The following is a 20,153-nucleotide window of genomic DNA, read 5'->3' as shown; positions in this document are numbered from 1 at the left end:
GCAACATCTGCACATTATGCATACATTATGCATATATGCAAAACAGTTACAAGAATACATTAAAACATTAATTCCTGCTCTCGTTTACACGGATGACTCATATTAATCAACTCATTTTGTAGAACTTGCTGTAATTCAAAGCAAGAAAAACACTAGAAAATTAAGAAGCACAAACCAAAATACAGGTCATTATTACAACTGCACATTGAACAAAAATAACCATAAACAGTTTTATAATCATAATAAATAAATAATGACCTGAATTTTCATTATTTTTCGGTGCATATTTAAGAAATATTTTAATAGTTTAAGTCACAGTCTTCTTTTTACTCTTAATGGTTTCCATATACAGTGGGGATCGAAAGTTTGCGAACCCCTTGCAGAATCTGTGAAAATGTGGATAATTTTACCAAAATAAGAGAGATCATACAAAATGCATGTTATTTTTTATTTAGTACTGTCCTGAGTAAGATAGTTTCCATAAAAGATGTTTACATATAGTCCACAAGACAAAAAAAAATAGCTGAAATTATTAAAATAACCACATTCAAAAGTTTGGGAACCCTTTGTTCTTAATACTGTGTGTGGTTACCTGGATGATCTACGACTGTTTTTTTGTTTTGTGATGGTTGTTCATGAGTCCCTTGTTTGTTCTGAACAGTTCAACTGAGCACTGTTCTTCAGAAAAATCCTCCAGGTCCTGCAGAATCTTCAGTTTTCCAGCATCTTTTGCATATTTGAACCCTTTCCAGCAGTAACTGTATGATTTTGAGATCCACCTTTTCACGCTGAGGATGATTGAGGGACTCAAACACAACAATTAAAAAAGGTTCAAACATTCACTGATGCTCCTGAAGGAAACACGATGCATTAAGAGCCGGGGGTGAAAACTTTTTGAATTTGAAGATCAAATTGTACTTCATTTGTCTTCCAGGAAACATGCAAGTATCTTCTGTCGCGTCAGAAGGGCAGTACTAAATGGAAAAATATGATATTTCAACAAAATAAGAAAAATTTGGACATCTTCATCCTGTTCAAAAAGTTTTCACCCCCGGCTCTTAATGCATCGTGTTTCCTTCAGGAACATCAGTGAATGTTTGAACCTTTTTTAATTGTTGTGTTTGAGTCCCTCAATCATCCTCAGCGTGAAAAGGTGGATCTCAAAATTATACAGTTACTGCTGGAAAGGGTTCAAATATGCAAAAGATGCTGGAAAACTGAAGATTCTGCAGGACCTGGAGGATTTTTCTGAAGAACAGTGCTCAGTTGAACTGTTCAGAACAACCAAGGGACTCATGAACAACCATAACAAAACAAAAAAACAGTCGTAGATCATCCAGGTAACCACACATAGTATTATAAACCAAGGGTTCCCAAACTTTTGAATGGGGTTATTTTAATAATTTCAGCTATTTTTTTGTCTTGTGGACTATATTTAAACATCTTTTATGGAAAATATCTTACTCAGGACAGTACTAAATAAAAAATGACATGCATACTCTCTTATTTTGGTAAAATTATCCACATTTTCACAGATTCTGCAAGGGGTTCCCAAACTTTTGCATGCCACTGTAAATGAAATTTGATTTATGATTTTTATATGCATACTTACATATATAATAATTTAAACCAGAACTGTAAAATCATAATGCTATACGAGCAAATAATTTAGAAAATATGAACTAGTGTCATATGCCAAATAAAGTCTTTGAATAAAGGAAGCAATTTGAATGAATTTTAAATCATAATCCTTGCAAAAACATCTATTATATGTTTTCCTAACATCCAACAGAGGACATTATAGTGATTTACTGCTTCAGGGATGAAAAAGCACACATTAAAAACCCATCGAGATGCAGTCAGTGTACTCACCATTTTGTAGAGATCAGAAACGCTGATCTGGTCCGAATCAACCATTTCAAACTCCTTCCTAGGCACCAGATCTAAGCCTAAGTGTCTGTTGAACACAAGAAAACAACATGACTCGGATTAACGTAGACTCCTCAAGACTGAAATACTTAGAATGTATAATATTGTGGATAATAAAAGAAAAGAAGATCTGCCAAGCTGTTGCGTCCACCTGCTGTCACAGGCATTTAGCCATGCGCTATCTTTTTTTTTATCCATAAATCTCCACATTGCTATATGCTAATATCACACACAGCAGTGTGATGGAAAACATGACATAAGAATGTTTCTAGACACATTTTCCACACTTCTTTCCAGGTTTATCCACACAGAGCTGTTAATTTTGAGAGGCTCATATGGTAAATACGCATATAAAACTGCTAGCGTTAGCACTACGTGCAGCTGTCGTAGTGTAGAGCTATAGAAACAGGTGCTGCCCTCATAACCTAATTATGAAAGTGATGGCATGCCATAATGTATCTTAATATAACAAACATTTCTTCTCTGAGATTTCCTAGACGTAAACAAAACCCCATCGATGCCCTGAGTAGCCTAAACCACAGACTAGCATTAAGTAGGTGGGTTAGCAACTAAACACATGAAAGATAATGATGTTGAGGCTGAAAATTCACATTGAAAGTTTGTTGAAATGCACATTTTTTTTTCACTAAACTCTATTTTTATATTCCATTAAATGTTCGGGGTGTCAAGTGGTTCAATATCAGTCATTAGCCTAAGAAGTAAATAGTCTAACAGAAGGAAATTTTAGTAATGCTAACGCTAAAGTAAAATAGCTACCATATTGATAAGGTTTATAGGTTTATAGGTTCTTTTGCTCTGGTTGTTGTGCTCTCGATCAAAGCATTAGCATTAGCATCACCCAGGGTCCTTGTCTAGCAGTGTTGTGCTTATAAATCTGCATATTTTCTGAATATCTCAATGCAAATTAGTTCTCCAGAGAGACATCTTGCATCATTGGCTTGTATCAGAGCATAAATAAATCCATTTGTTTATGACTTTGTGTAAACAGACAGTAATAAACTTATTATGTGACAATTAAGTGCTTTTAGCAATGACAAGCTTGATATACTAACTGCAGCGTGAATGCCTCTAATTTGCTACGTCAAAGCGTTTCACAATATATAAATGTCTTGTTATTGAGGCTGAATTAACTCTCTTGCAGTCATACACAAAATATTGTAACATATATATTACAAAATATAACAGTAACAGTGACACTTGCGGAAAATTGATATAATCCGAGAAAGGCATAATGAAAACATTATTAGATTGTTTGAAAAACACTCAAGATGCTCTTCAACTCATCCTTCAAGTATTTATAGAACGTATCGGTAAGTGCTCCCGTCTCAAATCCATTTCATCCCATTTACTCAATTATCTCTGAGTTTGCTGATCTGAAGGCCTGGCAGTGATATACTGCTGAAAGCCCAGAACCACAAAGTGCCTCATCACAGAAGTGAATCTTCAGGTGACCTTGAAGAAGAGGGATGAGTGGTCAATGTGGACTTGACACAGATGCTGATACACTGCGATATTTGGATCTTCTGACCTCTAAAATACTGTTGGTTTGGCCTTACGTTCATCGCTATAAGAGGTGAACCACGTGACTTTCGTTTTGGGGGTCTGGTCTACTTCTACACTGTGGATAATTGCTGTAAAACTATAATGTTTTACTTTACAATGTATAGTAAATAGTGTACTGTATAGTAAATTTCATTTGTAGCTGACTGAAAGTTCAATCTGCAGTATCGGCAAATGTATATTTGACATCAAACTTTTGAAATCTCTCAAAAGGATGAAATAATGATGCAAGAACTGTAAATACTGACACTCAAAACTCAAAATCTGTGAAGAATTGCACAACTGTGTAGGTTAAAAATGGGGGTGGTATGTGAAGGACAAACACAACCGCCTTTCAGTGCAGTGAAAAATCTATTTACTCTCAATTGAAGAAAAAAACAACTCAACCTTGTGTTGTGTTGGTTTGCTTGGCCTTAAAGTTTGCATTTGAAATCTCAGCATAATTCACATTAAACAGGCTGTGAATGACATATGTTCATGTTCTCCTCATTTCCTTCACTGAGTTGGGCCAAGCCGATTTAGGGTGATGAGAATGCCACAGTGATCCATCTCTAGCATTTTAACTTTGACTCCACGATCAGGAGGCCTTGGCCTCTAACACATTAAAATCACTGGCATATCTCCATGATGCACAAGAGCTTATTTAAACACTTCTCAGTTTAGTGAAGCATGCCCGGTCTGAACATTAATCTCAATGAGTTATTTTGAAGGTGGAACAAATGCATAACAATCCTATAGACTTGTTTAATAGGGTGTATTTCAAAAGACCAACTGACATAATTTGCCTATGTAAGAGTACAGAAATAAAAAAGTGCTATGGTGGAAGTTAGCATAATGGCTAATATTGCTAACAACACCTTAAAGTCATCTTTGCTGGTTCTTCCACCAGATTTAGACCTATGGTGGAAGTTAACATGATAGCTAACATTGCTAACAAAAGCGTAAAGGCATCTTTTCTGGTTCTTCCACAAGATTTAGATCTATTGTAGAAGTTATCATGATGGCTAACATTGCTAACAACACTTTAAATGCATCTTTGCTGGTTCTTCCACAAGACTTAAACCTATGGTGGAAGTTACCATAATGGCTAACATTACTAACATCACCTTTAAGGCAACTTTCTGGTTCTTATGTACGATTAAGGCAAGTTTTTCATTTGAATTTGTTCCGGGCATTTTCTGGGAGGTAAAAGAGAGTAACTCACTCATTGCCCCAGTCCAGTCGTACAGTGATGTGGCGTTTGACTTCACGGACTTGATCCTGGGTCAGGTGGCCTGAAAGCAGTTGTCGCCTCAGATCAATCAACTCGTTCATCACGTGGCGGAGCTTATAAAAGAGGTCGACTTTATGCTTCTGTAGAGAAAAAAGAAACAAAAACGAAAGGCAAACATTTATTTTATCCATCCACACATGACAGACTACCCACAAATTTGACCAGGCAAATGTACAGTAGTCGTAAATAATACATACTATAGTGCAAGTAAATGATTATTCTGCAAGTTCATCCAGATTGAAATACACACTTACTAAGTTTTAGATAAAAAATGGCACTGTACTATAGAATATCTTAATACATGAAAGACTGCAGGTATTACCATATACATCTAGGTATTACCATATACACCTTTTTTATGGTACTTCAAGTTACTCTAAAGAATGGCATGGTATTACCATGGTACAATGTCCAAAACAAAACTTCCATGTCCAACAATCACCAGATTACAGTATGTCACTTCTCAGAAATTCTGTGACCCAATAAATATGAATAAATGTGAATAAAATGGTTTAGTTGCCAAAAACTAGTGCTGACCAATGGCAATAGACACCTACATTGGTAACACATTGGTCCAACATGGGGCAGTCGTGGCCTAATGTTTAGAGAGTCGGACTTGTAAACCGAAGGTTCGATTCTCATGTCCGGCAGGGATTTTAGGTGGGGGAAGTGAAAGTCCAGCACTCTCTCCACCTCAATACCACGACTGAGGTGAGACCCTTGAACAAGGCAGCAAATCCCCAACTGTTCCTTGGACGCTGCAGCATGGGTGTGTGTTCACGGTGTGTGTGAGTTTGTTCACTTCTCACTGCTGTGTGTGTGCACTTGGATGGGTTAAATGCAGAGAAAAAATTCCAAGTATGAGACACCATACTTGGACACACGTCACGTCTTTTCCCCTTTTCCTTTCCAACATAACAAACGTCTGTTGCTGCTGGTCGTCATTTGTCAGTGCAGTGTAAATTAGCTTTGATGAGACAGTCACACTAACAGCACTCATACTTGCAAATAATTCAACTCCACAAAACTTTTTTTTTATGTGTCACTGAAATAAATGACTTCAGGTTGCTTTGCTTCTACAAAATCACTGTGACAGTGTGAATGGCACTTTATGCTGCCTTCACATGATGTTGGAATTACAGTACTGTAGATAATCAAAGCCACAGACAGTCAAAGAATTGGAACAACCACTGAGAATCATCTAAGCACATGTCCCAAACCGCAAGGCTTCCCCTCCAAGTTTGTGTATGATGGATGATAACGACTCCCTCATGGGCCCTTGGGGAGACATGCAGCAGACAGATCTGTGCATTTGTCAGACCGACATGCTGTGCCGGCTGTGCGTGTGGTCTCCAGCGCCCCCCATCACCGAAACATCACAGAACTTGAGTTTGACGTGCTCTTGAAAACAAAGAAGGTTTATGTGGAGTTTACTTAAGTAGTTCCCTGGATACCCACATATGTAGCATCTGTCAGTATGTCATTCCACGGTCTGTTAATGGTGAAATCAGATGGGATTTGGACATTCAAGTAAAAGCCACATCCATCAAACTCCCTGTTGTATTCACTTTGACTTCTGTATGGGATGTAGCCTTTTTTCTGGTTGCTCCTGGCATTGGAGACTGATAGCTTCCCCCTAATCATGGTGGCATCAATAATTACTCCTCCCTCATGCAACCACAAGCAGAACAGCTTGAATCATTTCCTGCTAGTCTCAATGGTTGAGATTCTTGGAGAAGAATCTCAATGACCAGCTGCAGATCCCACCAAAAGTCCACTTCCTTTTGGGATGAGCAGAGCGAAAAGACTCGGTTGGAAACTGAGACAGAATCTTCAGATAAATACCAGTATGAATTTCTATGCTGGACCAAGTTGGTTTATGTTGCTTAATACTAGTTTGGGGCTGGTCTTGCTGGTAGACCAGCATGGTGTTTTTGATGAAGTTGGTGGGAAAACCAGCACTCCAGCATATCATGCTAGCAGACAAGTATGGATTCTTATGATATTCCAACACTGGTTAGTGCTTGTTTGGTGCTGGTTTAGCTGGTGGACCAGCATAGTCTTTTTGGAGAAACTGGTTGATTGGGATAGTCTTGCATATTTGGCTTGCCAAGCAGCTTGGTGGGAAAACCAATGCACTCAAATCCCATGCTAACTAAACAATAATGGATTTCTACATTGGTCCTAGCTAGTTTATGCTGGTTAGTGCTTGTTTGCCGCTGGTATAGCTGATGGACCTACATTGTCTTTGTGGTGAAGTTAGCTGACCAAGGTAGTCTTGGTATTTTGGCATCTTGTCATCTAGTCACCCGACAATCGACTAGTCTGCTAGTGAAGTAAACTAGCATATTCTGGGGAAACATGAGAGATGAAATTTAGAGACATAACAATTCTCTTCAAGACACTGCATCTCTAAATTCAGCTACAGCTATCAAAACATCACTTTTGTAACAAACTCATAGCCCTCAACAATAAATTTCAAGACAATTACTGTCAAGTATGTCAAGTTAAATTTCTCAAAATGATTGTATTCTGTTGCTCTGGTTATATTTTGATAACCCTCGACTGTTTTGTAACTATTTTAACAACTTTTCACTATGCAGTTCACTGTGGTAAAATTCAGATTAGGTCATTACGGGTTGAGGAGCAAAGTAACATTGTTCTACACTCAATTTAGCGAGAGTTGATCCAAAAGCAACCAATCATGTTGACTAATATCAAACTGAACAATCCAGTCAGATATAATCTAGTCAAATAATATTCTGCCCATGGACTTGGTACCAGCTAACACTTTATCAGACTGCTGACTTTATCTGAAAGATAGGACTCAATTTGATTAATGAGATTTAGCCAATTCCATTTGCATGTATCGGTGGAATAAAATGAATTAAATACGTAAATATGAGTCTCTGGGCCTCTACAAAGGATTTTATACATTAGGATATCTAGTTTAAAAATACATGATGTTTCTGCACGGCTTCCACTTGAGATATTTCTGGATTCTGGCACAAGTAGATTTTAGTACACAGTGTGGGGTCATCCTCCCTTTAGTGCTCTTGCTCTCTTACCATCCAATAACAAGGCAATCCGTTTACACCAACGACACACAGATTTATCAGCCTCTGCAGTATAATGCGATTATGATTGTTTTAAGTTGGCTGTCGAGAGACCTGTATCAATCCTTGAGCTTTATCTGAAATAAAAGCTCAGATTGACAGCCTCCCCCACAACCCAACGGCAAGAACCTCGCCTCCTCTGCAGTAACTGAAAAATGGATTGCATCCAGCTCACAATCCATCAGGATCCTCTACCACTTACGGGGTCCCTAGTCGATTAACGAGTATACTTTAACGATTGCCATTTATATTTCAGTAGGGTATTCAGAACAGAGACTTCAAATGTCAACAGAGCTTTTTGTAGGGGAATCTCTGGAAGCTATCCACAGATAATGTAATTGATGGTAAAACCAACAAGAGCCAAAGTTATGACAAACGTTCTGAACACATAAAGTGTTTTGACGGCCACAAACTAGAATTTACCCTACCAGAATTGGAATAAATATGCCAATCATTCAGTACCATGACTTGTTGTAAGGGATGATTTAGCTGGAGAGCTTCGATGGAAACTCACATGCAAAGCACCATTTGTGGTCTGTGCTTTAGGGAATACAGTTGAAGAACACTCAGTGTGTGAGTGTGTGGGAAGAGGAGCTACAGCATGTGTTGCACCTAGCTGTGTGAAGAACATGTATTTATCACACTTTCCACAACTGCATGACTCACAAGCTTTAAATACAGAGACCGAATTGAGCTACAGTACAATGTGTCAGAATCACATTTCAACATGTCCAGCTCTCAGCCAATTCAACCATATCTTCTCTTAGGTTCATATTTGGTAGAATTGTAATAGGAGATGCCATATTAAATAAATGTTTCACTCTTGCACATGATCAAGCAGCTTAATAAACTTTAGCCACTCATTTCTAATGCTGGAATCCTTCAAAAGAGGAATGGCAGGTGCAACGCAGTCAGGAAGAGCGATTTTTTTTGGCAAACTTTCCCGCCATATCTTACTCTTATTGTTTAGTCATATGCCACCTGGAATAATAATAATATAATCTTCTTCTGATGCACAGGAATTCATCCAACATCCTCCATAACCAGAAATCCGAGAACAATCTGTAATCAGAAATTTCATAACGAGCCGTTTTTGCAGCTTAGTTGCAATGAAGGATCTGTGCATAGTATGTAAACACATTAAAAAAAAAAAAAAAAAAAAAAAAATATATATATATAACACATATGAATTTGATAACACATTATTAGTTAATTAATTCATATATATTCAACAAAATAGACTACACTTCATAAACTGTATAGCTCTCACCTCCTACTGAAGTCATAGAGAGCAATGTACCTTCAGTGACTTCTAAACATCAGCCTCCACTGTGGATGGCGCCTCAAATAGCATCAAAGTGTTTCTCATTAAAGCCCTCTTTGTTTAGCTGGTTAAATGACCCATTATAAACATTAGCTCTCATGAGAACACAAAAACTATCACGTTCATCTCTTGTTCTGTGACTTCTGGGTTTTAGTAAGTCATTTAGTAAGGTGGAATCAATGGACACTTCTGAGGAAGAACTAATCACAGGATTGAAGTTTATCACTTTATTGGCACTGAATTTTTGCTACATAGTAACAAAGAATTAGCACTCAGCAGCAGCATATTCGCAAACAAAGCACAACATGCTAGTGAGCCTGAAGTAAAGGATGCAGTCGACTACCTGCCAATTTATGCACAGTATTAAAGAAGCTAGTGCTAAAAACAAACACAAATCAAAATTCAACATGTTTGTCAAACAGGAAATTGACAATATATAAAACATGCATTGTAAACTATGAAAAATCCATTTATTAGCTTCCTGTGTCCTCTATTTGAGACACTTCAGTCAGTGATAGAGCGTGACTCACACCGTTTCGCCCACGCTCTCTACAGTCACCGCTGCTCCTTCGCTAATGCTAACACTCACCTGCACTAGCCGACTCATCTCGCCCCACACACACAGCCTCTTCTCTAACCACACATTTGATGCTCAGGTTTTGTTACAGGGAAGAAAGCAGATGGTAAATGGAATAAAAGTAAAATAAATCTTAGAGCTAAGGAAATGCTAGCGGGCGTAAAGAGAGAGATTTGCGTATATATTGCAATGTGGGCAGATCACTGGAAGACCAGATGACAAAATGAATACAAAATAACAGGACAACCATGTGAATAATGAGCCAACTCAATTGAAATATGAGTTTTGTCAGGAAAAATCATCTGAATGCTTAATTTAAAGATCAACTTATGTGAAAACTGCCACATTTGAGGCTGAAATGCACCATTAACTTCAGGGTTGAAGGTTTTAATAATTTAAATCAAGACGTTAATGTTAAATCTTCAGGGTTCTTCAGCAGTTTGAGGTGATTGTTAGCTCCACAGAATCACATTAGCACTGTCAACTAGCGTAAAATGTTCCAAAATAGCTTAAAAAGACCATATGTGTTGGTATGTTGCAAAGGTAATAGGTAGTTGACACTCAATGTGTGGATATGAGAGCTAATGTATGTGCGCTAACTGGCTAACACGCTAGCATCAAACCTCTCATGGCCCGACATGACCTTTGCTCAGGCCATGCGATCTCACTTTACTCACAGTTCCACGCTGCCAAGCAGGATTGACAGTCAGTCGGTGTGTGTTTGTGTGTCTTTGCTCTGGGTCAAAAAGGGCAGTGGAAATGACAGACCATATGGGAAGGTCAGACAGTATTGTGGCGATTTTACAGCAAAAACTGTTTAGAGACCTCCAACAAACCTCATGTGACTTAGATGATTTGAAATTCAGCTAATTCAGCTTACAATTACAATAAATCAAGGCAAGTTTGTCAGAAAATTCAAGTTAAGCTCAAACTATATTTGATTCCTTTGAAGTGATTATTTTGAACCGATTCTTTTTTTAATGAATTAATGAAATGAATCAATACATTTAATGAATAAATGAAATTTAAAAAGCTTTTGGAAATCTAGATTACTATTAATAATAGTTCATACTGCCCTATAAACCACATACAACATCCTGGAAACCGTATGGCGAATGACCCGGCAACCTATTTTGATTAATAATTAGGGCCTAATGCTTGTCAACAATAATGTTCAGCCATAATGTACAACAGCATTTGACATAATCAATAATAGATAGCCACAATAAATTGCATTTCTCTAACAAAATGAAGCATGAAATGTCAAGCAGGGACTTCTGGGAACACAGAATAATTCAATTATTGAGTTCAATTATTGAGTTCAACATGTTTATTGAAATGAAATGAATGCATCATGAATCAGATGTCCCAATGTGTCTAAAGATCCAGTGCAGGAATCTGAAGGTGGTGAATCATATTTCCACCTTCAACACTTTAAAGTGATACTCTATCTTCTGCTTAACAGTGTCTTGGAAACATGAGGATAAGAAGCTGCTAACTCGTGCAACCTCAAGTCACTTAGGATAAAAGCTTTGGCTAAATTAATAAAGGACAACAGCTCTTAAAGAGATTCAACCAAATGTTCATGTTGCAAATGTGTTCACATTGGGAAAAAAAAAAAAATTCAACCTTTTTAGGATTTAATTATTAGCTTTCCATCAACTCGGAAAAAGCTACGAGCGAAAAATTTGTGGATATTAGCAAATACGAGGCATTGATGTTGCGAAACATTTAAGCTTTAAGCGAAACTTTATTTTTCGTACAAAAGTGCATTTAAACTTGATGAAAAACGAGTTTAGAATGACATCACGATGAGTAAGCGATGATAAAATTGTCATTTGTGGGTAAACTATTCTTGTAAACAGCAAAAAAAGTGAAAAAGACGTACATATTAGCGAACACTAAGAATTCATGTTGCGAAATGCTCAATTTTTCATACAAATGTGCAATTAAACTCGATTAAGAATAAGTTTAGAGCAGCATGAGGGTAAGTAAAAATTTTATTTTTTTTAAACAGCTAAAAATACAACAAGCGACAAAAGACGTAATATTAGCGAAAACCGCATTCATGTTCCGAAATGTTTTATATTTTTGTACAAAAGTGCAATTAAACTTGATAAAAATGAGAATTAAGATATCCCGACATGCAACAAAAGACAAGTGCTGCGCCGCATGTCACGTTGTTACCGTGGCAACTTTCGTTGAGCATCACACAATGACGTTAGTCCACTCAAAGGTCGTAACCCTGGTGCTACCTGCGGGCCTGACACAACTACGAACACAATATCTACTCTGTCAAACAAGACCAGCATGTCTTGCAAACTGCATCAACACAAAATACAATCTCAAATCACTGGTTTTGACGTTTAAGAAGGAAACGCCACTACTTACCGCGACAGTCCAACACGTCTCTTCACCAACCTCTCCCGTGCAGCCACTCGAAACATGCGAAAATCATAGGCTGTCAAATACCTCGATCCCTCTTCCTCTGCAACTGGTCTCTCCCTCTCTCGCTCTCTATCACACACGCATTCAGACACACGTTGCCACCCACGTCAACCAGGAGCGCACGCTTTCCCGAGCAGCGCGCGGTATACATGTAACTCTCTCTCACGCACGCAACTCTAATTTATTGCAAATCTATTTTAGGTACCGCATGCGATTGCTTTCCCTCTTCCTGAAGTCTTGCGTTTCTTTCTCTCATTGTATTGGAGTTACCTAACTAGCACTGTGTGAAGCTCTGGGCAGCCCACACGCACATGCGCTCCCTCCCTCGCAGTCTCCGAAGAAATGCAGAGGCATGCCCGGGATTCTTGCCATTGGAGGAAACCGCTGCCAGTTTGCTTTCCAGAGCCGTGCCTTTCAAACACGCCGTCTTCAGCTGACAGCGATGAGCGCTAGCCTTCACAGTGACTCACTGTCAACATCACGCTAAAACATCAACGTCATGCTAATATCTAAAGATTAGAGTGGAACTAGCTCTTATAAAATTTGTCAGGGTGTTGATAAGTGGTTGCTAAGGTGTTTCGGGTGGTTGTTAGATGGCTGCCTCCTATCTAAAGTGGATGTATAAGCCTTAGTCAAGTAAAACAGCATATTGAATTTAAAGGGGAATAAAACGAGGCTGTGAGGAATGGACTTACAGTCTTTTCTATGGCATACTGTATTAATGTCCTTGATCATGCAATTTTCACAACTTTCAAAACTAGTTAATGGAGTTTTTGCCTACTTTTATTTTTTCGTCAAATAGGTTCATCAGCTGAACAATGTTACACAACAGTACAAGCACACACACACACACACACACACAATATAAAATAATATAATATAACTATATATAATATTATATTATATATAGTTATAATAAATACTTTATAATATTGTAACTGTAACTGAAATAATAGGTTTAAGCTGAAATACTAAATGACAAACTAAAGCTGAAATAAGAAACTAAGGGTATATAAAATATACGTATATATAAAACAAAAAATTACAAATACAAGCACATCAAAATTCTTAAAACAAAAATGAAAACTAAAACAAAAGCTATCAAAATATTAATAAAAACTACAATAGTATATAAATAATACAACAAATTTGGCTCTGTACAGTCTAGCAATAAAAGATTACATAGTCAAGTATAAAAATATAAAGCATGGGTATATATCGGGTAAAATCATATATTTTTAATTGTACATTTTTTTTTTATTTTTAAATAATATTTTATATATGTTGTTTATATGCCATTTTGAACACATTTTATATATTTTACTTATAAGTGATTGTATGTTTTAAATCCTAATGTACAGTAAGAAAAAGGGGAAATTATGAAAACTGATATTGAAATTTAGTAAAAAAAAATAAATAAATAAATAACTTTCAGTGGTATAAAATGATTAGTAGTTTAAGGTTTTAAAGATGCTTAGTAAGTTACAATATGCATATCCACCATATCTATACATCCATCAATTATAAAAAAGTAAAATATTTCCATAAATCCTATCCATATGAAATATATAATATTTTTATAACGTTGTTTTGCATGCTACGAGTGAATAGGCTTTACAACCTAATGTACAGCATGAAAAACTAAAAATCTTGAAAAGTAATATTGAGATTTGCTGAAGGTTACATTTAACAGTGTTATTAAAATATTTGCTATTTAATAAGGTTTTTAAATGAACTTTTAGTGAGCGTTAAATTATAATAAGGGGAAATTAGCATGAGATATTTATAAAATATATACAGTAACTATCCAATACTAAGCAACATATCAACATTTACAATACTGAAAAAAGGTATCTTAATAGCAAGCATTATAATTATACTAAAAATCAGAGCAAACCTCTGCTCAAGAAACCGCATGATTTGAATATTCATGTTCGAACATCTCTAAGCACATTCCTTAGCCAACACCACTAATGTGTTGGGCTCGATTATTTTTTTTTCTTCTTCCGATTCCACTGAGACGAGAGTCCAATGTGGCGTCTTGGCAAGCATGACAGTGTTCAAAGAAAACTTTGATGTGCTACCTACATAGTGATTAGACACAAGTTGCTGCTTAAAGTGACGACTCAAATCCAAGCTCACAATATCAGGCTATTCTGTCCAGGTGCAGCTATCATATTGTTCAAATATGGATTCCAGAACGGTTTTGTCAGATCGCAAGGCTGATATTCTCACTCATGGATGAGCATTACAAATTGTGTGAGTCCTTGAAAACAGCAAGAGATCCGCAAGAAGCCACATGAGCTGAGTGAGGCATCTGTGCGGCCATATTGTTATGGAGAACCATTCGATCTGCGGCACGGATGCTGAAACGCATCCATATTGTGGATGCGGATTTATACTTGCCACACAGAAACTTTTTGGGTCGTATAGGTAGTGTTGGGGAACTTGGATGAATTAAGCTCCAAAAGATGTTATTTATGCATGTGTTTTCAATTGTATTTGACAAAAGAGTAACTCAAATAAAAAGAAGAGTGAATGCCACACAGACTAAGTGGCGGTCACATTTCACCTAAAAATCAGAGAGGAAAAGTTAAGAAATAACTTTCACTGCATGAAAAGACTAATTTCCGGGATAAATGGGACAATGGAAATTTCAGTGAAACTTAAGGTGTATGACCATGTACGAAAATTTCCCAGGCTGAGTATGCTGAGTCCCGTACGCGTCCATACACTTCAGATGCACTGAGATTTTCGGATACGGGATATTTCTGATTGCACACACTAGACGTGTTCAGAGATTTCCAATATACCAGCCCTCATGAAAATAACCCATGGTTTTATTAAAGTAAACTGTATTTACCTTTTTGGCAGATTGATTGCCATATTTGTATATTTGTATGACCACAGTTTTACTAAAAATACAGGTTTTGAACTACAATAACCATGTTTGTTTGTTGTTTTTTTTATTTTATTTTTATTTATGTATCATGTTTAATTGTAATAAGGAGCAAGCACTGTTGTGTTTTTTGGGGTGTTTATTGGGGTGTTTAGTCATTTTTAAATCTGTAGGCAAGTGTAAATGAATCCGAATTGAATGAATTTAAATTAGTCTTTTGATTAACAGAATCGCAAAATTTGAGTAAAATCCACACATTCGCGGGTAGTGTTGTATCTCGCGGTAGTTTGGTAATCGAGGTAATGAACACAGTAATATCACGCACGGACATTTCAGGCCTCGCATTTGGAGCTGAATCACCCAAGACTCGCATTGCTTGACGGCCGTAAATCAAATCTTTTTGGATTGACTCCGAGCGTCACTGTTCTTACCCCTCCCCTCCCCCGCTGCCTCACTGCAGTTTTTGCGTGTGCGCGCTAAGTGTGAATATATAAAACAATTTTAAATAACATGTTTACAAGAACATAACATTACAAGTTGTTCGATGTTGTAATATTTTTAAATTGTATTTCTAGCATGACGTTGTTTCAAGCCATTTGTTCCCACTTCAGCAGCCTTCAGTCAGCGCGAGGTGACAGCCGTCAAGTGTTTTCGCATACTTCCCTACTATATAGTATGCGAAAAACAGTATGCGAGGCCGGTAGTATGTCTGAATTCATAGTATTCGAAAAACAGTAGGCGAGAAGTGCCCGGATGACCTACTACTTCCGAATTCTGTAGTAGGCTTACGATGGACACTTTACTATCCCATGAGGCCACGCGAGAGGAGGCGTCATATTCGAAAAATGGCGGAAGGAGGCGACGCGGCTGTTTTCAAGTGTAAGTACCTCAAGAAAATCGTTGTTCATTGTGGTTAAATTGTACTTATCTAAAATCATCCAGGTAAACGGCTTACTTGCTGAAGGTTTAAACAATGTAAACAGAGACGATTTTGTGAATTGCTGTTAAAAGATGTTAATCAATGCAGTCCATCAGCTTGTTAACGTGATAATATCAACATGGCGGATGTAGTACGTCCGAATTTCATTCATACCATCAACATTCATACTATATAAAACATACTTTTTTAACGGTCGGGAAGTACGTTCAAATTCAAATGTAGTACCTACTTATGCAGTATGCGATTTCGGACGCACCCACAGATTTATGTCACAAGAAAGTAAGGGAGAATTTACAGAAACGTTTTAAATAGTCTATTTACCCAAACATAATATTAAGTGTTTTTGCAGTCCTGCATTTGCTGAAAAATAAAATTGAGATTTGTTGATACTTTGCTGTGTTTGTGGCTTTCTTTACTGTTTTTATGAGTGCATATGACGCATTTTTGTGTAGAAGGCCAGTAGCATTTTAAAATAAAGTGCACAGTAATTTACAGACGTTTACCAAGATATATGATTGGCCGTTTACAGAGATTTCACTGCTTGTGAACAGGATGATACGTGGATTTAGCAGTCAACATTTCCGGCTGTGTTTGGGGGTTTATCACGTTAGTGAGCGTACTGGAAAACTGCCGCACACAAAAGAGTCCATTTCTGGCCGTGTCAAGACATCAGAAATGCCAGTGCACATACACTGAAACTGCCGTAAACGGTTTGTGCGCTGATGTGAACAGTCCGGAAACACACATTTTCACGCAGTGTTTTGCATATATAAAACGAGGCCAATTTGAGGGCAATACCTATTTTTTACTTGTATTTCTTGTATCGTTTACATTACTTTTCAGGACAATTAAGCACATTTTACTTCAAAATTCTTATGACTATTGACTATTTATTTTTTTCCTCAACTTCCAACATCAGTGTTTTTCATTAGATTGTCATGAATTGTTTCTCTTGGCTTTTGGAGTTCAATTTAATTAATTTTATTATTATTTATTTTTTGAGATTCAATCCAAAAACAACATATAAATAAACAAACAAACAAACAAATAACACAGATAAAATAAAAATAAATTGTTTTAAATTTTGCAATTGAAATTTGGCATCACAATATTACAATGCACAGTAGGGAAATTATGACAATTAATTTTGAAATTGGCTAAATATTACATTTAACAGTGTTATAGAATTATTTGTGGTTTTAAAGATTAATTTTAGTAAGGTAATAATAATAATTATTATTTTTATTAACCAAAACATACAAAAAAAAGTAAAAATGTAACATGCTTGACAATTGCACACAAGTTGGCAGTAACATTTTACTTGCAACATTATTTCCTACACTTATCACAAACCATCATCTCTACATGCTTCATTCATTACCGTAAATACTTTCTCACAAATAAACTAACCTTTAGTCATTTCGATAATCTGAGTGCGAGTCCATCCTAAAGTAAGTGGTGTGTGAATGGGACAAGAGAGTCATCAAACACTTAATATGTTCAATCAAACTCAATCAACCTAAAATAATCTTAGCCTACAAAACTTTGTCCGACAGACTGGTGAGCAAAATAAATCCTGTGAAGTGTGTCATTTCCACAGCACTGAAAATAACTGCAAAAATAACAGTTTACAAATATGTTTCAAACACCCTCCCCATCAGCCATTGGCTGAACAAACAGGTAGCCCCGCCCTAAACTCATACCATTGGCTTAGTCAGTCAGGTGACTAAAACATGCAAACTGCACTTCAGTTTAGTGCCAACAGATGTACAGAAATGACTCACTTGAAGGTGATTTCTATAGAGGAGCAAAGGATTTGTACTGAGCACATTGAACATTTAGACTGAGAACATTGCGTTTCAAAATATATAAAGGTTGGACTGAAACAGCTGCAAAAAATAGTCCTGGATAATAATGTGATGGGTTGGGGGTGGAATGAGCTGCAATGCATTATGGGTAGAATGTGAGAGCGCTTTGATAAGCAAAAAAAAAATGGTTTAAAAGAGAAGACAATGAGGTCCATATCTGTGTCTGTTAACCAAGTTTACAGCATGAAACCTTCACAAAACTGGAATTTTCCCACTCTGAACGGATATATAGAAATCACCAAGAAAAAAATATCTGCAATTTGTGGGTCTGTGGGTAGGATTTGACGGCTCTGCAATGCAATACAGGAATCTTCGATGAGAAATAACCGTCATTTTCGAACATGTCACACAGCTCGCTTTTTTTCGGTAATGGATAGAGACGTGACCAAAAATAAAGCTAAAACAACCGCCCTCCTCCATCCTATCTTTTGTCACTGTGACTCTAAATATAAAGCGCAGTCGATCCCAGATCTGTGTGTTGTAAACCTGTTGGACACGCTGCTCCTTTATGGCAGAATTCACCGGAATGTTCCAGCTGAATGAGTCACTCGGAGTGAATCATCATCCTGAGTCTCAGAGCAGCGCGGAACCCAGAGAGACTCAGCTAATACTGTATTACACACCTCACGTCCCGCCGTCACACATGTGCACCCATCATCCGCCTATCCCTGATACAATATTGGGGATTTCTGCACACATATATCACTAACGTATCCACTTGACGTAAGCATTTGCATTTGGAAGATGTTGTTTTTAGCGTGTTTGCTAATTAAGTAATATGACATGAGCAAGAGCTGTTGGTTTAAATATCAGCATGGTTGCGATTTGTTCGTTGGCACCAGAACGTGGGTAATTCACACCCATACTGATATTCTGACCAACAGCATGATTGCATGATATTGTATTTATACAACAGTTCAATAAAATAAATGTATATAATATTTATTACAATATAAAATGTTACATGATTTATCTAAAACATTATGAGTGAAGTGAAGTGAAGTGTCATACTGCCAAGTATGGTGACCCATACTCGGAATTCGTGCTCTGCATTTAACCCATCCAAAGTGCACACACACAGCAGTGAACACACACACACACACACACACCGTGAACACACACCCGGAGCAGTGGGTTGTCATTGTGTATGTACATACACAAAGTATATTATGTACATCATAAAGTACATAATTTAAATAAATAAATAAATATTTAAATAATTTATTGAATACAGTATTTAATTTTAGATACAGTATTCCCAGTCTGTCTATTTTTAGTTGAAAAAATCATTGAAAAGGTTTCTAAACGAATGTTGCATAAGGATCAACCGTTGCATCCGAGCAACACAAAGTATTTCCTGAATGAATTTGTCTTTAAATTAATCTGTTGAATGCATGATTTGGTGATTCAATCATAAAAAGTGTGATTCTTTTCATTTCTGTATAAATCAAAGGTTTTGAACAAATCGGTTGAGTGAATAATTCAATAATTTGCTCATAAAGACAGTCAGGGTTTTGTTTTTTATAAACAAATAATAAATCTGTATTTTAGTTGAGGGAATGATTAATTGACTCACTCAGTCATGTGTTCGTTACTGAATCAATGAATGATTTTTCCACTCATAAAGAGACTCACATATTTTGTTCCTGAAGGAAACGGTACTTTTGAACAAATCAGTTCAGTAAATGATTAAATGATTCACTCGTAAATACAATCACTTGTTTCTGTCCTGAATGAATCAGTGTTTTTAAACTAATCGGTTGAGCCAATGATTTAATGATTTACTCAGAACAAGTTTCATATTTGAACAAATCATGAACAAATGTTTTTAAACAAATCAGTTGAGTCAACAATTCAATTATTTTGTTAATAAAGACAGCCACTTGTTTAATTTCCGAACAAATCAATTGAGTTACTAATTCAATGACTCACTCATAAAGGTCTGCATCTGAAATCACATATTCCTATACTATATAGTAGGTGAAAAACAGTATCCGACAAAAGCAGCATGTCCAAATTTGTAGTACTCATAAAAGAGTAGGAAAAAGTACTCCCGGCGTGACACTGAAGTGTGAGAGCCACAGGAGAGGATTTATGAATGGTGACGCGACGCAACTGACGCGGGTCGGTCACGTGACAATAACAACATGCCGAATGTAGTATGTCTAGATTACGTTCATACTATACAGAACATACTC

The 20,153-nt window shown here is 36.8% G+C and overlaps 1 protein-coding gene across 1 annotated transcript in view; it reads right to left on the bottom strand.

Annotated features, from left to right (window-relative positions):
* The window catches only part of LOC306867622 (dedicator of cytokinesis protein 3-like), a gene marked incomplete at both ends in the record, with an annotated part of 204,398 nt that overhangs the window by 82,027 nt on the left and 102,218 nt on the right, over positions 1-20,153 (bottom strand). Inside the window, 2 exons of the mRNA XM_079413390.1 lie at positions 1,873-1,957; positions 4,715-4,863. Coding sequence (XP_079269516.1) covers positions 1,873-1,957; positions 4,715-4,863 — 234 coding nt within the window. The remainder of the gene's footprint in view (positions 1-1,872; positions 1,958-4,714; positions 4,864-20,153) is intronic.

Source organism: Barbus barbus (genome assembly GCF_936440315.1).
Source record: "Barbus barbus genome assembly, chromosome: 49".
Classification (NCBI taxonomy): domain Eukaryota; kingdom Metazoa; phylum Chordata; class Actinopteri; order Cypriniformes; family Cyprinidae; genus Barbus; species Barbus barbus.
This window is presented reverse-complemented; position numbering and strand designations above follow the sequence as displayed.